Raw genomic sequence first — 16,834 nt, 5'->3', positions numbered from 1 at the left:
ATAGAGGATCATTAGTGGCAGGCTGAAAATGTCACAGCTCCATCTCCAGAAAGGAGCTGCTGATATGAGCCTGCTCATTTACCAAAGCTGACCTCCTGCCCACCACAGGGCTTGCCTACTGCCGCCACTTGTCAACGGTGCGCACGCACCTCTCTGCCCTCGTGAACCACACCATTGTCCCGCCGGACAAACCCTCCAGTGCAGCCGGGGGCCTGACCAAAGAGGTCTGGAGCAAGTATCAGAAGGACAAGAAGGTAAGGAAGTAGCAGAACAGCTTTATGATCCTTGCACTGGTTCCTGTCCACTGCTGTGGTGGGCACTGTGTTCCTTAGAAGGGACCCCAGGACGTTTCAGAGGTGTTTTCTTGTCCTCATAGGATCACTTCTCTTTCTAGTGAGAGCTGGTTCTTAGAGCCTCTTTTATCTGTTGCTTCTCTGATGATAGCAAAGATATCAACTAACATCAAAGCAACTGATACCAATTAACATCAACCCGGCTCTGGTGTATTAAGTTAGATTATTCTCATGGCATGACAACTCCCATCAGACTGGATTTGAGTGAGGGCCCTAAAAGCTTGAATCAAGTGGCAAAATGTTTATACTGTCATGCATACATTTCACAGTCTTTCTACTTGGTATTAAGTGCATATGAGCATGCCAGAGGAAGACAAAGATGTGTTCCCTTCAATACCTCTTTCTCGTGATGCTGTAGAATTACAAGGAACTGGAGTTACTGAGAAGAGTTTACTACGGCGGGGTGCAGCATGACATTCGGAAGGAAGTGTGGCCATTCCTGTTGGGTCACTATAAATTTGGCATGGCCAAAAAGGAAATGGAGCAGGTAAGCACAGCGCTCCGGGAGCTGAACTGTGTTTGTTTTCTGAATAGCAAGTGTTAGTCTCTCCTATTGTTTAATAGTCCTAAGGGAAGAAATGCTACCGAAACCACGAGTGACGTGTTAGTAGAGGGATTGTATCATGTTATCATGGCTGGAAATCACTGAAAGGGAGTTCTCTATTGAAGACAAGGAGCCTGCATTCAGCCTCTGCCTGTGCCATGCATTTGCCCTGAACAAATCCTGTTTTCACATATCTGTCCCATTAACCAGGAAGTGCTGGCATTTGGATAGCAGTTGGAGGCATCCCTCTGTTATATGGTGTGTCAGCCCAGCTGTGCTTCAAAATGCTCTTTGAAATAGCTAATATATCTGTAAGATGCTGCGCCTGTGTGTGCAGACTTCTGCTGGAGCTGTGAACAGCCCAGAGGTACCTTCTGAAGTGCCCTTGGAGTTACTGTCTGGAGGCTAAAAATACCCAGAGGAGGCTTTGCTTTGTAAGTTCATTATGCTTTTGCTAGACTTCAATCAGCCGTGCCTCTGTGAAACACAAGGTGCAATTTCAGATGAGACATTACCGCTCTTAATGTCTCCCATGTTGCTGCTAACATTGATCAGTGAATAATTGCCTAGGTTATGTCACAGCCTTATTTCACAGTCAGAAACCCAGCATTAAGGATATAGTTCCCATTAATGAAACCACAATTTGCCCATCTCTTTGTTACACCATCTCCCTTTGCTAATCTGTTTAGAGCAGCACCAACTTTTTACTTTGCTGAGTGCTTTCATCTGTTATAATTACCAGGCAAGTGCCTCCATAACAGCAGCCTGGTAGCAAACAGAAAGTGGCAGCCAGCCATCCCTTCAGTGAGCTGTGCTCCCCAGCAGAAACTGGACGTGCTCCTAAGCAGAGTGCTGAGGATACAGCAGAACTTACTCCTAGATGCTTTCCATGATGGCATTAAGAATCACCCAAATGTTTGCTGAACTGTCTACAGCAGTAATGAGGTTTGCCTTGAAATATAATTAACACATTAATCTGCTGCTCTGTTGGTGTTATTACCAGGGAGGTAGTGCTCATGCAGTAGCTGATCCTGCTCTGGATTAAATGGATGAGGATAGCAAAACATTTGGCATTTGCTAGCTCCCAATTAGTTTGTATTCCAAGGGATAATTCATATCCCTGTGAGCACCTGCAGATCAGAAAGGCAGCCTGAGCTAGGGCCTTGCAGTGCAAAATGAAATATCTTGCAAACAGGGAGCGCTTGACAAGCAGAATTCTTGTTACTAAGCATTGCTGCAGCAACTGGACTTGGTTTTCCTCACACTCATCTTTATTAGCCAGTTCTGAGCACAGATGGAGAAGTGCCCCTTTACCTGTTCACCCCTTTCTGCACACCAGTAGTAAATAACAGGAATAACCGACTGCTCAGAGAGAAGTGCTGTTGGAGTCTAAAGCTTTCTGCTGAAGGTGAGAGTCTATTAAAGGAATGACATGAAACCAGTCCTAACACTTGCACCTACAGGAGACTTCCCGTGTCCTCAGCTCCAGCCATGGCGGGTCATTTATCATCTTTGCCTTCTGATGGTATTTTCGCACTCATCCATCAGTATAATTCCCAAACGTGGCCGTCCTCCAGCCTTCCTCTAACTGTTGTGTTTCATGATTTATGACTCGACAGCTACCTCAAGTGACAAATAGCCTGCAGCTCCTAGCATGAATGCTCTGGTAGCAGCTCCAGCCAGCAAGCCCAGAGCCTGAAGCCAGCTCACAGCTGCAGTTTCTCTTCAACTCTTGACAAGTAACAGAGTAGGAACATTATTATATGTTGCTTAATAGCTGAAGGAGGGGGGGTTCTGTGCCTGTCTTTCAACAAAGGAAGCCAGCAGTGGCAAAGTCTGTTCTATTACTATGGGAACCAGAGTGGTTGGATCTGGCCATGCACAGGGCATGGGCATGGGCTGTGTGAGCTGGGAATTCCATTGCTCAGGAGGTTCTTCCAGCAGCTAACTCTGTACAGGCTGATGCCTGTAAAGATGTGACCTGCAATTTATTACAGGGGCTATGGTAGGGTTGGAACAGAGAAGGATTAGGGAAAGAGGTGTAATGGAATTAGGAATAATGTGGTGGGAGGCAGCAATTGCTCCATTAGATTGCATCTGACTTCTTAAGGGGGGTTTCACATGAAAGCCAGGGGCACTGCTGTGCAAAGTGCTGTTGATGCCATCTACACATGCTCACATGAATCTTTACTGGCAACTGCAGTGATAGTTTGTTCCCTGCACTAAATAGACATCTTACTGCTGCAGGCACTGCGCCTTCCAGTCAGCGATGCACAAGAGGGCATCAGGATCCCTCAGGCTTTCAGTTTTGAACATTCCACCTCCTTCACTCCTCTCCCTCCTGCCTTCCACTCGTTGTTGGTGCTGGTTTTCAAGGAGACCAGCACTCCAGTGGCTGTCTGTGTGCAGGTGGATGAAGACATCGCTCTCCGCTACCAGAAGGTGATGGCAGAGTGGAAAGCCTGTGAGGTCGTTGTGAAGCAGCGAGAGAAGGAATCCCATTGTGCCACGCTGGCAAAGTTCTCCTCAGGCAGCAGCATCGACAGCCACGTCCAGAGGCTCATTCACAGGGACTCCACCATCAGCAATGATGTAGGTACTCCTTCCTCCCACTCGCAGGGTGTGGGCAGGGCAGGAGGGTTGGCATCTGCACAGGGACACAGACACTGACATTAGCACAGCTCCATCAGTCTGGAGCCACTTGAGTCCTGTACAGAGTGGGAAGCTGTAGTGTCTATGCTAGAGCGCAGAGCTCTGTATTTTGGGTAGTCTGTAGCTGGTTTTGAGCAGGACCTTCCTAAGAGGCTTAAAATCACTTGCTATACAAGATCCCTCTGTCAGCACAGAAATCGTTTTCTAGCCCTCCTTATTATAGGTCCTTTCTTCAGATCCAGCGTAGAGCAACAGCTCACTACTATTAGAGCACACTTTTGATTCTGTCATGTTCCTGATTGTCAGCTTGGGGGTTATTTTATTTTGGGAGAGGGGACCTTTGTCAATCTAAGGTAAGATGCTAAGCAGCAGAAAGGCAGACTGAACTGTCATTGCAATGACCAGATGGTTTTAGTGTTGCTGTTGCAGGCAGGGAAGCTTCACAGCTTTCCAAGGTATTTCTAACTGAGGATTATGAAAGGGGGAGAAATCATCACAGGAAATGGATATGAGATCATGAACTGGTATTTAATAGTTTTACACTTACAGCCCCAGTGTGAAGTCAGAGTGAGGAGCTCTCAGCTGTCTGCATGCAGGGAAGCTCTACCCATCAGTGACCTGCTTCACTGCTGCTTCCCATGGCGGGAGGGGTTTGGTTGCTACACAAACGTGTTCTGCCCCCTCCCCAGTCACCTCCTCTCCCCTGCCCACCCCAGGTCTTTATCTCCGTGGATGAACCGGACCCCATGGAGCGGGAGTGCAAGGGGCAGGAGGACGCCCGCTTCCCCCCGGCAGCCGCAGCCCCTGCAGAGCCCCAGGCTGTGGAGTTCGACTCCCCCGACTCGGGGCTCCCGTCCTCCAGGAACTACTCGGTGGCCTCGGGGATCCTGTCCAGCATCGAGGACGGGCAGAGCGGCTCCTTTGAAGAGGGGGCTGAGGAAGAAGCGGGTGCGGAGGTGGGAAGGACTGAGCCAGAGGCACCGCGGCTGCACAAGGCCAAGGCAGTTGTGCTGCAGCCACAGGGCTCTGCAGCAGAAGAGCAGCTGTGTTCCCAGGTGGACTATTTAATGGATGTGGCTTCTGTCTGCGCTGCATCCTACACAGTAGGTCACTGCTTCAGTAAAGCACTGCTTTTCCAGCACAGACCTGTACTTTTGCAGGGACGATGGAATGAGACAGTCCCAAACCAGAACTGCAGGTGGTGGGACCAGAACTGAGGAGTTTTGCATCCAGATCTCTTCATCTGGATTCAGAGCTAGATTGGAAGTAGGACAGCAAGAAAATCTCGGGTGGGAGGTACAGTTCCAGCAGCTAAAGCTGTCCATGGGCTTGGGGGGGACCCGGGGGTGACACACCACATGTAAGATTTCAGTGTCATTTAATTCCAGCTCAACCCCACATTGAATCAAACAGAGCCACAATCTAAATCTAGGTTCAGGGCTTCACCCATTAGTGTTGCTGTCAACAGATTTGTAGTTGAGGTTTTGGGCTCTCTCTGCTGAAGTTGTTCAGCTGGAAAGAACCCTTTGGAAACAGGACAGGCTTGGAACATTTACCAGGGAGAGAGTGTGCATTGTACCTGGGGTTCTTGACAGTAATCAACTATTTCAGTGTTCTTGTGTGCCCAGAGTTTAACTGTACCATTTCTGTGTTGATTCTGAGAGTGAATGTGCACCAATCCTGGAATGCTCTAATGGCAGCAGATCTAACTAAACCCCTTCTCTTCCAGATAGAGCTGTTGGACACTGTTGCCTTAAATTTGCACCGAATTGATAAAGATGTCCAGAGGTGTGACCGGAATTACTGGTATTTTACTGCAGATAACCTGGAGAAACTCCGCAATGTCATGTGCAGGTAGGACAGCCCTGTCACTGTCCATAAACTATAATGAGGCAAGAAGAGTCTGTGTAAGAGCGCTCAGCAATGAACTAAAGAACTGCAGGAAGGAGGAGCCTGGGGGAGCAAACAAAAGCCACAAAACCCCAAGCCCACCCCAGGTACCTCTACACCTGAGGGCTGTTCCCCATAGGCTGCTCTTGCAGCTGGGTTTTCCCAGGCTACTGCTAAGCAAGCCCTGTGTGCAGTGCCTGCTTCTCTCCAGCCCAGCAGACACCAATGCAGGCTGTGGAATACCCTGGATGGGAAGGGCCAGAAAGTTCTCAGAGCCACACATTCAGCAGCTGCAGTGAAAGCAGACTTTGTTATTAAGCTGCTGAGGAGCAGAGGGAGAAGAAATCCAGATGAAAGCATCCTGGGAGTAGACAACTGATCCCAGCCTTCTGTTCCTTCACAACACATGAAGAGCCTTCAGCAGGAGTCGTGTTCCAAGAGCTCTTCCTGTCTCACAGGCTGCTCTGGCTTCATCGTGGGTTGGTTACAAAGCCTTTAGGTATTTTCCTGGGGAAAAAAACAAATAAGCATAAAGCAACAGGAATACTTGTCAGTTTATACTGGCACGTTGGAAGGTTTGAATAGTTGTAGTTCTCTGTGGGTTTCTAGCTTTAACTTTTCTAGCATCCACAACAAGACGCTTAAAAGCTTCCACCAGGAGTTTGTATTTTAGGTGCAAGACACATTTTTGGGGCCACCATGCAGCAAGAGGATTTTTAATCCTGTTATCTGCTGTTTTCTTTCTGCAGTTACGTTTGGGAGCACCTAGAAGTTGGTTATGTTCAAGGCATGTGTGACCTCCTGGCTCCTTTGATGGTTATCCTTGACAATGGTAGGAAGGGGTTTATTGTGTTACGTTATTTGTCTCTTTAGGAAGGTTGGTTCTTAGAAATGCTGGGTCAGAAGCAGGGATAGGAGTTACCCAGGGCCAGCTCCCCAGCAGAACCAAACCTGCTGACAGGGCTAACAGCCGTGGCGTGGGGATTCCCTGCTCACACACAGGCTTCAGGGGAAATCCCATTAGATTTTCAAAGTGGCTGCGTTGTGGCAGTTGCTGACACTGAGAAGTAACCACAAGGTGGGTTCTTCTGAACCACCACCAGTAAAAATGGCCCCGAGTCAGGTACCATCTTCTGTTACACCTGAATCCATGGTGATGGGATTAGGGGAGAGCAAAGGGGAAACCCCGTTTTCTCCCTGGCCCTGCAGGTTGTTGCTTGGCTCAGGGAAGTGTCACGATTGGCAGCACTGTGTTTTGGGTTGTGTCTGCAGATCAGCTGGCTTACAGCTGCTTCAGCCACCTGATGAAGAGGATGAGCCAGAACTTCCCCAATGGAGGTGCTATGGACACACACTTCGCCAACATGCGGTCCCTGATCCAGGTTAGTCCTCTTTAATCTTCTCTGGAAGATGGGGCTGTGGCAGAGGCTCGGCACGAGCCTGATGCCACCATGAAGGGCAGGAACTCCAATGGCTCCTTGTCATCTGCTACCTGAGAGCTGGGCAGGACAAGAATTCCTTCATGCAGCCCCCAGCTGATTCCTGTCACTCAGGGGACAGCATTTGCTGTCACAGTGAAGAGCGTGTATTACAGCAGCTCAGTGCATCCTAATCTGACAACCAAAACCAACCCCAAACATCTGCCTCCAGTACAGCAGCTGCACAGTGCAGTGACTGCTGCTTACGGCTCAGTCCAGCTCCTGTCTCTCTTCCAGCAAATTCAACTATTTCCACTTGTTAGAAGTCAGTAGGATTTGTAACTCACCTTTAAAATCACATCAGGGGTGACTGCTGTCACCTCATAGTGACACAGTGCACAGCAGTAACTCTTCACCCATCAGCCTGTGTCAGGGCACCCCATCACAGGCATTTTGCAAACACAATGTAAAAGGATGTATGTGTGCCAAGAGCTGCACTAACAGGAATGGGGCGTAAAGAGCAGCCTCCACCACCTCTCACCCTGGCTGCTTTCAGACCAGGTACTGACAGTGCTGGGTTTGCATTTTAGATTCTAGACTCGGAGCTTTTTGAACTGATGCACCAGAATGGAGATTACACTCACTTCTACTTCTGCTACCGCTGGTTCCTGCTTGACTTTAAAAGAGGTAATAATGTTCTCTGCCTGTAGCTTAGAGTTGTGCAAAACTGTGAACAGTTCTGTGTGTTGGTCTGTGTCTGGCTGGTGAGTAGCAGCTAGGGACAGAGAGACTGTAGACAGGAACGTTAATGGAACGCAAACTGGCACTGGAATGAAGTCAAAGCTTAGAAAAGGGTGTTGTAAATTCCTGATAATGGGGTTGGAACGAGGTTTCTGCTCAGTGCAAATGCCTGTTTGCTCAAGTAGCTGATCCCAAGCTGATCACGCTCCCTTGTCAGCTTTGCCACCTCCTTTCTCATCCATTTCATAACAAGGAGCAGCAGCTCAAGAGCTGTTGTACTTTGCTGAGCGAGGTATTTTCTAGACTGTGGGAGCACTCCAGGATCTCAGGAGCCCTGCACAAGCACACTCACCTGCACCCACTCCAACAGAAGCTGTTCCTTGTAATCGAGGACCCATCTTGCTGCCAGGCAGGGTCAGCAGCTCCTTGGAATTAGGGGCTGACCTGCAAGAATCAGAAAACAACAGCCCCCTCAAGTACCCTAGAGCCCAGGGTGACAGAGGGAGATGGCACACAGCCATGAGACACTTATTGTAAGCAATTATCTGATGGGGGGAAGTAATTGTGACTCTTAACTGAACAGCAAACCCTCCCCCTTCTCCTTCATGGAGCATGGCCTGTTCCCTACACCCCAACCTCCAGGCCTCGTTGTCACAGACTGGGCAGAAGATGAGCCTGTATTGTTCAAGAAGATGAAGCTTCCATGGGCCACATCTGAATTGTGGCGTGTGTAGACCCAGTTACACACATCTGCTACCCCTAGAACCAGTGGGCCTACCTGTGCTGCTCTCACGTGTTACTGCACTTCAGGCATCTTCCTGGGGTTGAGTTTCCACCATCACACCTGTACCCTTTCTTAGTTGTCCTTGAAACCCCATTCTGTTGCCAGACTTGCACAAGTAGGGACAGGAGTTGGCTGAGGGAGAGGAAAAGGAATCATCAAGTACTATTCATGCCTGTCTGTAAGGCCTGTAAGACGTTAGTTAGAGAAGGGGAAATGGTCAATGTGAATAATCAGCTGCTCTTGTAATGTTTATTCCCATTCAGAATTGTTGTACGAGGATGTATTTACAGTGTGGGAAGTTATTTGGGCAGCAAAGCACATCTCTTCAGAACATTTTGTCCTTTTCATTGCCTTAGCACTTGTGGAAGTTTATCGAGAGATTATCCGTGATAACAACATGGACTTCACCGATATCATCAAGTTTTTTAATGGTAAGAGGCTTTAAGAGAGCTATTTTGATAAAAAGCAACTGATGAGAGTTTGTTCCTTCTCCCTCACTCGGACTCTCTGCACCTGGACCTTGTTCTTGCTCTCATGACAAGCCCCTGGTCATTTTAAGCTCTGAATCTCTCACCCTTCATGTACATGAAGGGCCCAGCCTTTCACATGGCTCCCAAACATCTGACTCTGTATTTAAAAGGTTTGGAACCAATTCTGTGTAAGGACAGTAACTCACCCCGTGATCAATGCTGTGGCCTTCAGCCGTGTGCTGCAGAAGGCCCAGATTTGGGTTTGCCTCAGCCCCTTACTGCAAAGCTGTACATGAACAAACATGTTCCCTCGACAAACCCAACAATCCTAAGCTGCTTGAACTGGGGCTGAGGCAGTCCCGAGCTGCTCTCTGATCTGACCAAGCTGCAGAGTGCAGCTGTGGAACCACGTGGGCACATCCCTCCATGTACATGAAGCCCTTCCAACGGTACTTACCACCTGCATCCCCGACACTCCAGCAGCAGTTCCTGCTGGGAGCGGTACCAGGATCCAGATGGGTTCAGCTCCACAGGTTGAGAGCCCCAGAGGGCTGTTCACAGGCACATGAGGTGAGGTCGCCCCATGCCAGGGTCCCAGGGATCTCTGCAACACCAGAATTGACACCAGAAGTGTTAGATCTCGATGTCAGGGCCTACAGCACCAGGAGATTCATCCCTTACTCTAATGCTCCAAACCTAACCCCCTGCACTGCCTCTGGATTGCTGCTAACGTCACACTAAGTAAGGAACTCATGCTAATGGCACCTTAACATCGATGCCAGGGCAGTTATGGGTGCTGCTGGCATTGAAGAGTGTTTGTCTGTGTCTTTTAGAAATGGCAGAGCACCACAATGCTGAGGAAATCCTGAGGATAGCCAGAGACCTGGTCTACAAAGTGCAGACACTGATTGAAAATAAGTGACAAGGAGCAGGCTGTCAGCGTGGGCCTCACTGGGAGCTGTGGGACAGAGCACTTCTTGCACTGCAACTACAAAATGGGGTTTTAACTGCATCTTCCATGTAATGTAACAGATATCAAAGAGCTCTGTAACGGACCTGTAAAGCCAGAGCTTTCCTCCACCAGACAAGGCTCGTGTTTGATAGCTCCCCGTTACACTCACTTTGTATTTCTAGACAAGATCTTTTGCATTCCCTTGCTCCCCTCTGTAAGACCGTCTGTCCACGTCTGAGATACGGAAAGGGGGGATCTGACATACTACACCATTTGTATTTTGACCTACTGCACCTTTAAAGCCTGGATGCACGTTGGGTGCTGTGCCAGAACCTTCTGTGGGAGTATGGCTGGATCCAGCATCACTCAAGTGTTGCACTTGGGTCCTTGGAGGAGCACTTGGTGGACTCGTTGTCTATGTCTTAAACAGGGAAGAGAATGCATATGAGCTCCTGCTGCTGAAACAGTTGGCTTTGTATTTAGCAGAGTACTTAGCAGCAATTAAAGTAAGGGTACCAGCTGGAGAATGGCCTTAAACTACATAACATGGTTAACACAAGCAGTGCAGGCCTGGCACCCTAAGCTAAAATCATCACCCAGCCTCTGCTGCCTCGTTCACGCTGGTGACTCTCCATGGCCTCCACTCGCCTTCCTTTTGCTTTGAGAACTCGCTCTGTGCCTGTCCCCAGGGGATGGGACGGGACCTGCCCAGCTCAGCACCCAGGAACGGCCGCGTCCCTGCTCCTGGCAGCAGCTCCCACGCTCCCGGGGTCTGTGCAGAGCACACAAAGCTCAGACCCTACCTTAGAACAGAGCAGAGCCTGGGCCCTCCAGGGGACTCCCTGGGTGCTCCTGCTCTGCAGAGCTTTCCTGGAGGAGCCTCCCTTGGGACCTGCCACCGCCACCCGGGCGCTCCCTGCTCCCACTGATGAAGCAGTCGGAAGCGTTGCACAGGATCCCCATGCAGAGCATCCCCATGCCCCATGGACCTGCGGCGCTGCTCCATCCCCTGCCCGCAGCAGCAGCCGTGTCCTGCAGAGCGAGCAGAGGTGCCCATCGGGTACCTGCAGGCCCGGTGCTGTCCCAGCACCCCATCACCCTGCATCAGTCATCACCCACCTGCTGGTTGCTGTCCCAGGGGCTGTGGAGCTCATGGGGCTCGTGCCTGGTGCTCCCAGGAACCCAGGGGTAAGCACTTCAAGTATTCCAAAGTACCCCCCCCCCCCCCCAGAACCTCAGTGATTTAGGGGGAAACCGAAGCACCCCTGAATCTGAATCTTTGCGTTTCTGCTCTTCTGGGGTTCTTTCCTGTGTTCTCTCCTGGGAGCAGCGGGGACGCAGGCGCCTGCCACTGACCCCTGCAGAGAACACAGCGCTGGGCTTGTCCTGCTCACACAATGGTTTAGCTTGAAGGCACCTGGAAAGAAAGGGCCAGAGCGTCCAACCCCTGCCAAAACCCTGCGGGAGAAAACCAAGCGTCAAACCTGATGCTCCCCTGGCTGGAGCAGCCTCCAGGCCGAGCCTGGAGCCCTCCGGGATCAGGGAACAGGAGTGGGAAGGATGAGCCCCTGGGGTGCTGCGCCTGTGGCTTTGGGAAGGGAATCCCTTTCCCAACAGGGGGAGCTGCAGGGGGTAAAGAGTGAGGATAAGGCCCAGTGTCTGTGCTGGGAACAAGGGATGCTGTGCCTGGGATCATCCTGGCTCTGACCACAGCATCACTGACAGGGTCAGCCTGTGCTGGGGGCCGGATCCTGGCTGCTGCGAGGGCTCCAACGCGCTTCAAGTTGTGTCTGTCTGGAAAGTGAGAGGGGGTTTGGTAAATGACACAAGTGAGGAACCCCCCAGCTGCCAGAGCCCCAGGAGGGGATGTGACAGAGCCCTGCTTCCCTGTGGTGTTCCCGTTGGTGGGAATGTGCGACCCGGCTCTGGTTACCCCACAACAAAGGGATCCCTGTGAACTGCACTGTATTTGTTACAACTTTCTGTCCAACTGTACCTCTCAATGGTGTGTATTTATTTCTGCTGGGGGCAGGCTCTGCTCTTCGCTGCTCCCTCGGTTATGTTCAATGTAACAGATGAATAAATCCTTCCTGGTCACAGCACTCCATGGAGCTCGGTGGCAGTGGTTCCTCTCCCTCCAAGGCAGTTCCAGGGGCAGAACAGGGAGTCCCAAGGCTGGGGCTGGCTGGGAAGAGATTGCAACACGCAGCCAGTGCTGCAGCGCCCTGCCCGTGGCCCCTGGGTGACTCTAAGGGCAGGCTGAAGCTGTTGCATCCTCAGAGGCCCGGCCTGGAGCAGGAGCAGACACAGAGCTTCCACTCAAATGGGGTTTAACTGAGATCTGGGGGAACCGGGGAGGGTCCTGTGGGAGGAAGCTGAGGATGAACTGGTAAAAGCTGCAGCCACTGCCCTGCTCCAGCGCTACCCTGGACACGGGGGAGTCCAACGCCCCAAAACCCTTCCCGGGTGCAGCCGTGGTGGCTCTGAGGCCCTCACCAGCGCCCAGAGGATGCTCATGGCACTGAGCCCCCCACCCCGCACAGGAGCCCTGCTGCCACCCCAGAGGTTGGAGCTGCCCAAGCTCTTACCGGGCTCTGCGGCCACGTTCCGGAGGCACGGACACCGGGAGACCCTGGGACTGAGCTCCAGCACCTGCAGGAGAGAGCATTGAGACCGGGTTAGGTGAAGGCTGGGCCAGGCTCCGTGTCCAACTCCTCACTGTCCCTGTGACCCCCCCACCCAGCGCATCCACCAGGGAGGAAGGATCCCGAGGGGATGGGGCTGCAGGGGTGACACCAGCACCCTCCTGGGCGGGGGGAGCCTCACCTGAGCACCGTGAGCAGGGCACGAGCACCACATCCAACACCCGAGTTCCCATGGGTCAGGGTCCTCCAGACCGGTAACAGGGCTGGGGGGAGAGCGCTGCTCTCTGGAGGAAGTCCCAGTGTGAGTGAAGGAGCTGCTCGCAGAGCACAGGGAGGAAGATGCAGACTCCTGGTTCAGCTTTCAGTGCATGTTTATTTCAGTTTTGTATTTACTTCAGGCAAGTGCTTATTACACGGGTATTATTCACGTTGGGTACCTAAATTCTGGAGCATGAGGAGCCAGTACAGTACAGCTCAATAGTAAAAACACAGTATGTACAGAATCAGTGGGTTTTTCACAGAGCAGATGTATCCAAACACATCAAATCTTTACAGCTAGGCCGCAGTGTTTCAGTCCCTTGGTGCCACAGTGCCACGTCCTCCCCACTGAGGCAATCCGTGACCTTACAGCCAGCACCTTCAACCATCCCTGCTGCAGACGCTTCCAGCCAGGAGGGGGGCTCCCGGCAGCGAGAGGCATGGGGGGGACCTGCTCCCACCACGCTCCTCGCTCAGCGATGCCTTGGCTGCTGCTTGACCAGAGGCAAGAAGCGCTCCGAGCACAGCCCAGACCCCCTCTGGGACCGCACTGTACCAGTGCGAGGGCAAGGGCCGGGCACTGGGCTCTGGGCACCACCGGCCTGCGCCGCCGTCGGCATCGCGGGCACTGCCCATAGGGTCCCAGTGCCCGGCCTGGAGCAGGGAGGGACCCGGCCCACTCAAGCCCCTGCCACTGCACACAGAGGGTGCGAACTGATGGGGCTCATCCTCACCTGCAGCAGAACCAGGCCATGACCCCTCCGGGGTGGGCGAGGAACCCAGCCCGTTCCCCTCGCCCCACTGTCACACTGGGACTTCTGGTCCATGCACAGTCTGCGCTCAGGGTGAATCCCATCCAGAGCAGACACCGCGACACACGAACACCAGACACGAGAAAGCCTTGCAGCAAACGCCTACACGTGCATCAACAGGCGTGCACAGGGACCACCACGAGCAGCAAGAGCCTGAGCTCCACCTAAACCACCAAAGGCATTGGACAAGTCCTGTCAAAGAAGGCCACTTTTAAAACAAAGAAACAAAAGAGACAAACTGACCCCCAGCAGCAGCCCGGACCCACCCAGCTCCAGCAGGATGCAGGGAATCCCTACCCACATGAACCGACTCTGTACAGCTCTAGAAGAGCAGGAGGGCATCGCCCCATCCAGCTCTGTGCCCCACCACAAACCCAGCTCAGACCTGAGCCCTCCTTGCCCTGACACCCACCATCAATCCCAGCACCACCACGCACACACGTGCAGAGCCCCCATGGCACCGGTTTGGCTCCAGCCCTGCTCTCCCGGTGTCCCCCTGCACGCAGCCCCCGGGGGGCAGAGCAGGGACCCGCTCACCACGGGGCTGTGCAGGACCCTGGTACCCGCTGCGCACAGCAGGAACCCCGGCAGCACCGCAGGCACCAGAACCTCCCCTCGGCCACTGACCGGCTCCTGCCTGAACTCACAGGGCCCCGGGAGCCCAGGCTGAGCAATGGGGCTGCTCCCTCCTCCTGGTGCAGCCAAGGCAGCCCCGCTCCTCCCCGGGCTCTCATCCCCTCCCCTCGCTGCTGAGCCCTTCAGACAAAGCCACGAGTCCTTCCCACAGGGTCCCCTGCACCCAACAGCAGCGCACGAGAAGGGGGGCCTGGTCAAAACCTGGCTCTGGAAGCACGAGGGCATCGTCCCCTGTACCCGTGGCTGCGCCGGTTCACTCCCAGGGATGTGCCGGGTCCATTCCATGCCCACGGTGCTGCTGGAGGAAGGGTCAAGCGCTGGTGGAGCTGTCGGCAGCGTGACACAAAGCTCAGGAGCACGGAGAGATGGACCCGGGGCCTGCCCTTGGTGGGAGCATCTCCACTGACTACAGCCAGGGACACAGCCCTGGTGGGACAGGAGCATCTTCTTGGACCTGCTCCATAGGAACCCATCTGCCAGCTCTGTGGCCTGGTTACCGACAGCTGACACTGTTCAACAGAAGAGACTGCTTGTAAACTATGTATTTATTGATTTTTTGGGACAAATTAGATCTTGTGAATCCCAAAGTGTACATATATATGTATTAATATATATAGCTTTCTCCATAGGGAAAACATGTCAAAGAAGGAGACGTTTGTAAAGCGCCCCTTGTTAATACAGTACTGAACATGAGCGTCAGTGTAAAGCCGAAGTTCTGAGCAGCAGTGACAGACGCGGGCATGGAAGAGCTGCACTTGGCTCCTTCCCCACAGAACAGAGAAAAAAACTGCTTAAAACAACAGAAAATCCCCAAGAAAACACTTCTGGTGGCCACGGAAAAGGCAGAAGAGAACAGGGGGAGCCAAGATGTCCAAACCAGCTCAAGGCTGGCTGAGCAGGACAAGATGTGTTCAAGATAGGGGTTTGGACATGGCAACACCACAGAACTCCTCAGGGAGAGAAAAACTGGCAAAGATGTGGCACATGGACATGAGCAGGGCAGTGACACTGGTACCTTTAAAGCACAAGGGAGCAGAAGATGAGGTCAGCAGCATCCTTACAGCCACAGCCATTGAATAATCCACCAGGAAGCTCATTCGCCTGTGAACGGGAACTCCTCTCTCCATCCTGTAAAAAGGATTGTGGAAAACAGAGCAGCTCTGTGCCTGGCTATGGCAGAAGAAGATACAGGAGTAAGAAGCCAACGGGGATGACGTGGGAGCAGTGTTTTCAACACACAAAGTGAGCTGTTGTTGCAAAACTGCTTTAGAAGAGCTGGACCAACCCACACGGGCTGACCCTGCAGGTCCTGTCAGTGTGGGACATGGGGCACGGAGGGGCCCTCAGCCAATGCTCGTGTGCCGAGCCCCACTTCCCAATCCAGGGGGTTTCTCCTTCAATGAGCTCAGCCACTCTCGACCAGAAACCTCCCTCCTCCACGATGGTGTTCTGTGAGTTGGAACAGTGAAGAAGGCAGAGAGATGCTTCCTCCCCATGCTAAAGCAAAGCCACGCGGTTCTCCTAAGAAGGGAGATGATCCTGTTGCACATACTCAGTGTTCAAGAGTTTCTGATGAGGAGCAACTGTCCCGGTCCCAAACACTGATCTCCAAGGTACCGGCACACAGAACACAACATCCTCAGGAAAGCACCTGCGAGCACAAGGAGACGATGCTGCTATCCCAGAGTGCCACCACCCAGTGAAACCAACCTGGGTCAATGTGGTTCAAGGATAAGGAATCCTCACAGGTCTGTCCGCTCTGCTGTGGAAACGGTGCCAGGAACACTCAAGGATGCAAGGGAAAAAGGAAAAGTGTTAACTAGGGAGCACCCAGGGTTTATGACCGAATCTGATGCAGCTCTCAGCCACGTCTGACCTCTGCTTGCAGGAATCACCCTGCCTCCAGCACAGTTCAACCGCAGCACAGGTGCTATGGAACTGGGGAGCTCCTGAACGACACCTCCAGCACTGTCCTCCGAGCCCACAACCAGGCCCAAGCCCTGCTGGCGGCACTCCAGGCAGGCTATGGAGCACGGTTTCCCATGGCGGATCATGGCCCAAAGGGAGACGCAGCACAGGGAGGTGAGGGCCTGCTCAGCCCAGCCTCACCTCCTCCTCTGCATGGGCAGCACTTCCAGAGCGTTGCAGGGCAGCATCCTCATCCTGCCCATGGAAACGTTCACTGGCTACAGCAGGAACTTTCCCTGCGCTGAGGACTGCGGAGTGCTGGGTTTTGGGAAGAGGAAGACGGAGCAGAGCTCAAGAGCAGTACTCACTACACACAGAACAGTGCAAGGACCACGCAGACAGGCATCGTACACGTCCTGAAGCACCCTCCCAGGCAGGCTGCAAGTACCAGAGCCACACCACATCCCTCCTCATGACTCCACTGGAGTTTGCCATGGACTCCAGTGCGATCTGACCTAACCACTGGATGGGATGGAGAGGGTCCTTTGGGATGGGGGGCTCTTTGGTGCACGTCTCACTGCAAGACACGAGTTACACACGCTGATCTCCTGGAGTACACCATCAACCTCTCGCACTGTGCAGATAACCACATCCACATTTGTACCCTTCTAATCCACTGACTCCCCACTAAACCACAGCCAATTGAGGAACAAACCAGCAACGAAATCAACCCATGCAGCAAGTCTGGTTAATGTCTGCTGGTTCTGTCCC

At 52.7% G+C, this 16,834-nt stretch overlaps 1 protein-coding gene across 6 annotated transcripts in view; it reads left to right on the top strand.

Moving 5' to 3' along the window:
- SGSM2 (small G protein signaling modulator 2) overlaps positions 1–10,396 on the top strand; it is a 44,048-nt gene extending 33,652 nt beyond the window's left edge. For 5 of the 6 annotated variants that reach the window (XM_061363286.1, XM_061363283.1, XM_061363289.1 and 2 more), the window contains 10 exons: positions 109–254; positions 712–840; positions 3,307–3,489; positions 4,266–4,652; positions 5,279–5,403; positions 6,189–6,271; positions 6,712–6,821; positions 7,448–7,544; positions 8,646–8,813; positions 9,686–10,396. In XM_061363286.1, the coding sequence (XP_061219270.1) occupies positions 109–254; positions 712–840; positions 3,307–3,489; positions 4,266–4,652; positions 5,279–5,403; positions 6,189–6,271; positions 6,712–6,821; positions 7,448–7,544; positions 8,646–8,813; positions 9,686–9,774 (1,517 nt within the window). In that variant the 3' untranslated portion in view covers positions 9,775–10,396. The remainder of the gene's footprint in view (positions 1–108; positions 255–711; positions 841–3,306; positions 3,490–4,265; positions 4,653–5,278; positions 5,404–6,188; positions 6,272–6,711; positions 6,822–7,447; positions 7,545–8,645; positions 8,814–9,685) is intronic. The other variant, XM_061363287.1, reaches the window with a different exon arrangement.
- Positions 10,397–16,834: the final 6,438 nt, after the last annotated feature.

This window comes from Neopsephotus bourkii, unplaced genomic scaffold (genome assembly GCF_033783945.1).
Source record: "Neopsephotus bourkii isolate Nb327-2 ecotype Australia unplaced genomic scaffold, CSIRO-AGI_Nbou_v1 NB_1154, whole genome shotgun sequence".
NCBI lineage: Eukaryota > Metazoa > Chordata > Aves > Psittaciformes > Psittacidae > Neopsephotus > Neopsephotus bourkii.
Note: the sequence above shows the minus strand (reverse complement) of the source record. Positions and strands in the feature narration are given on the sequence as shown.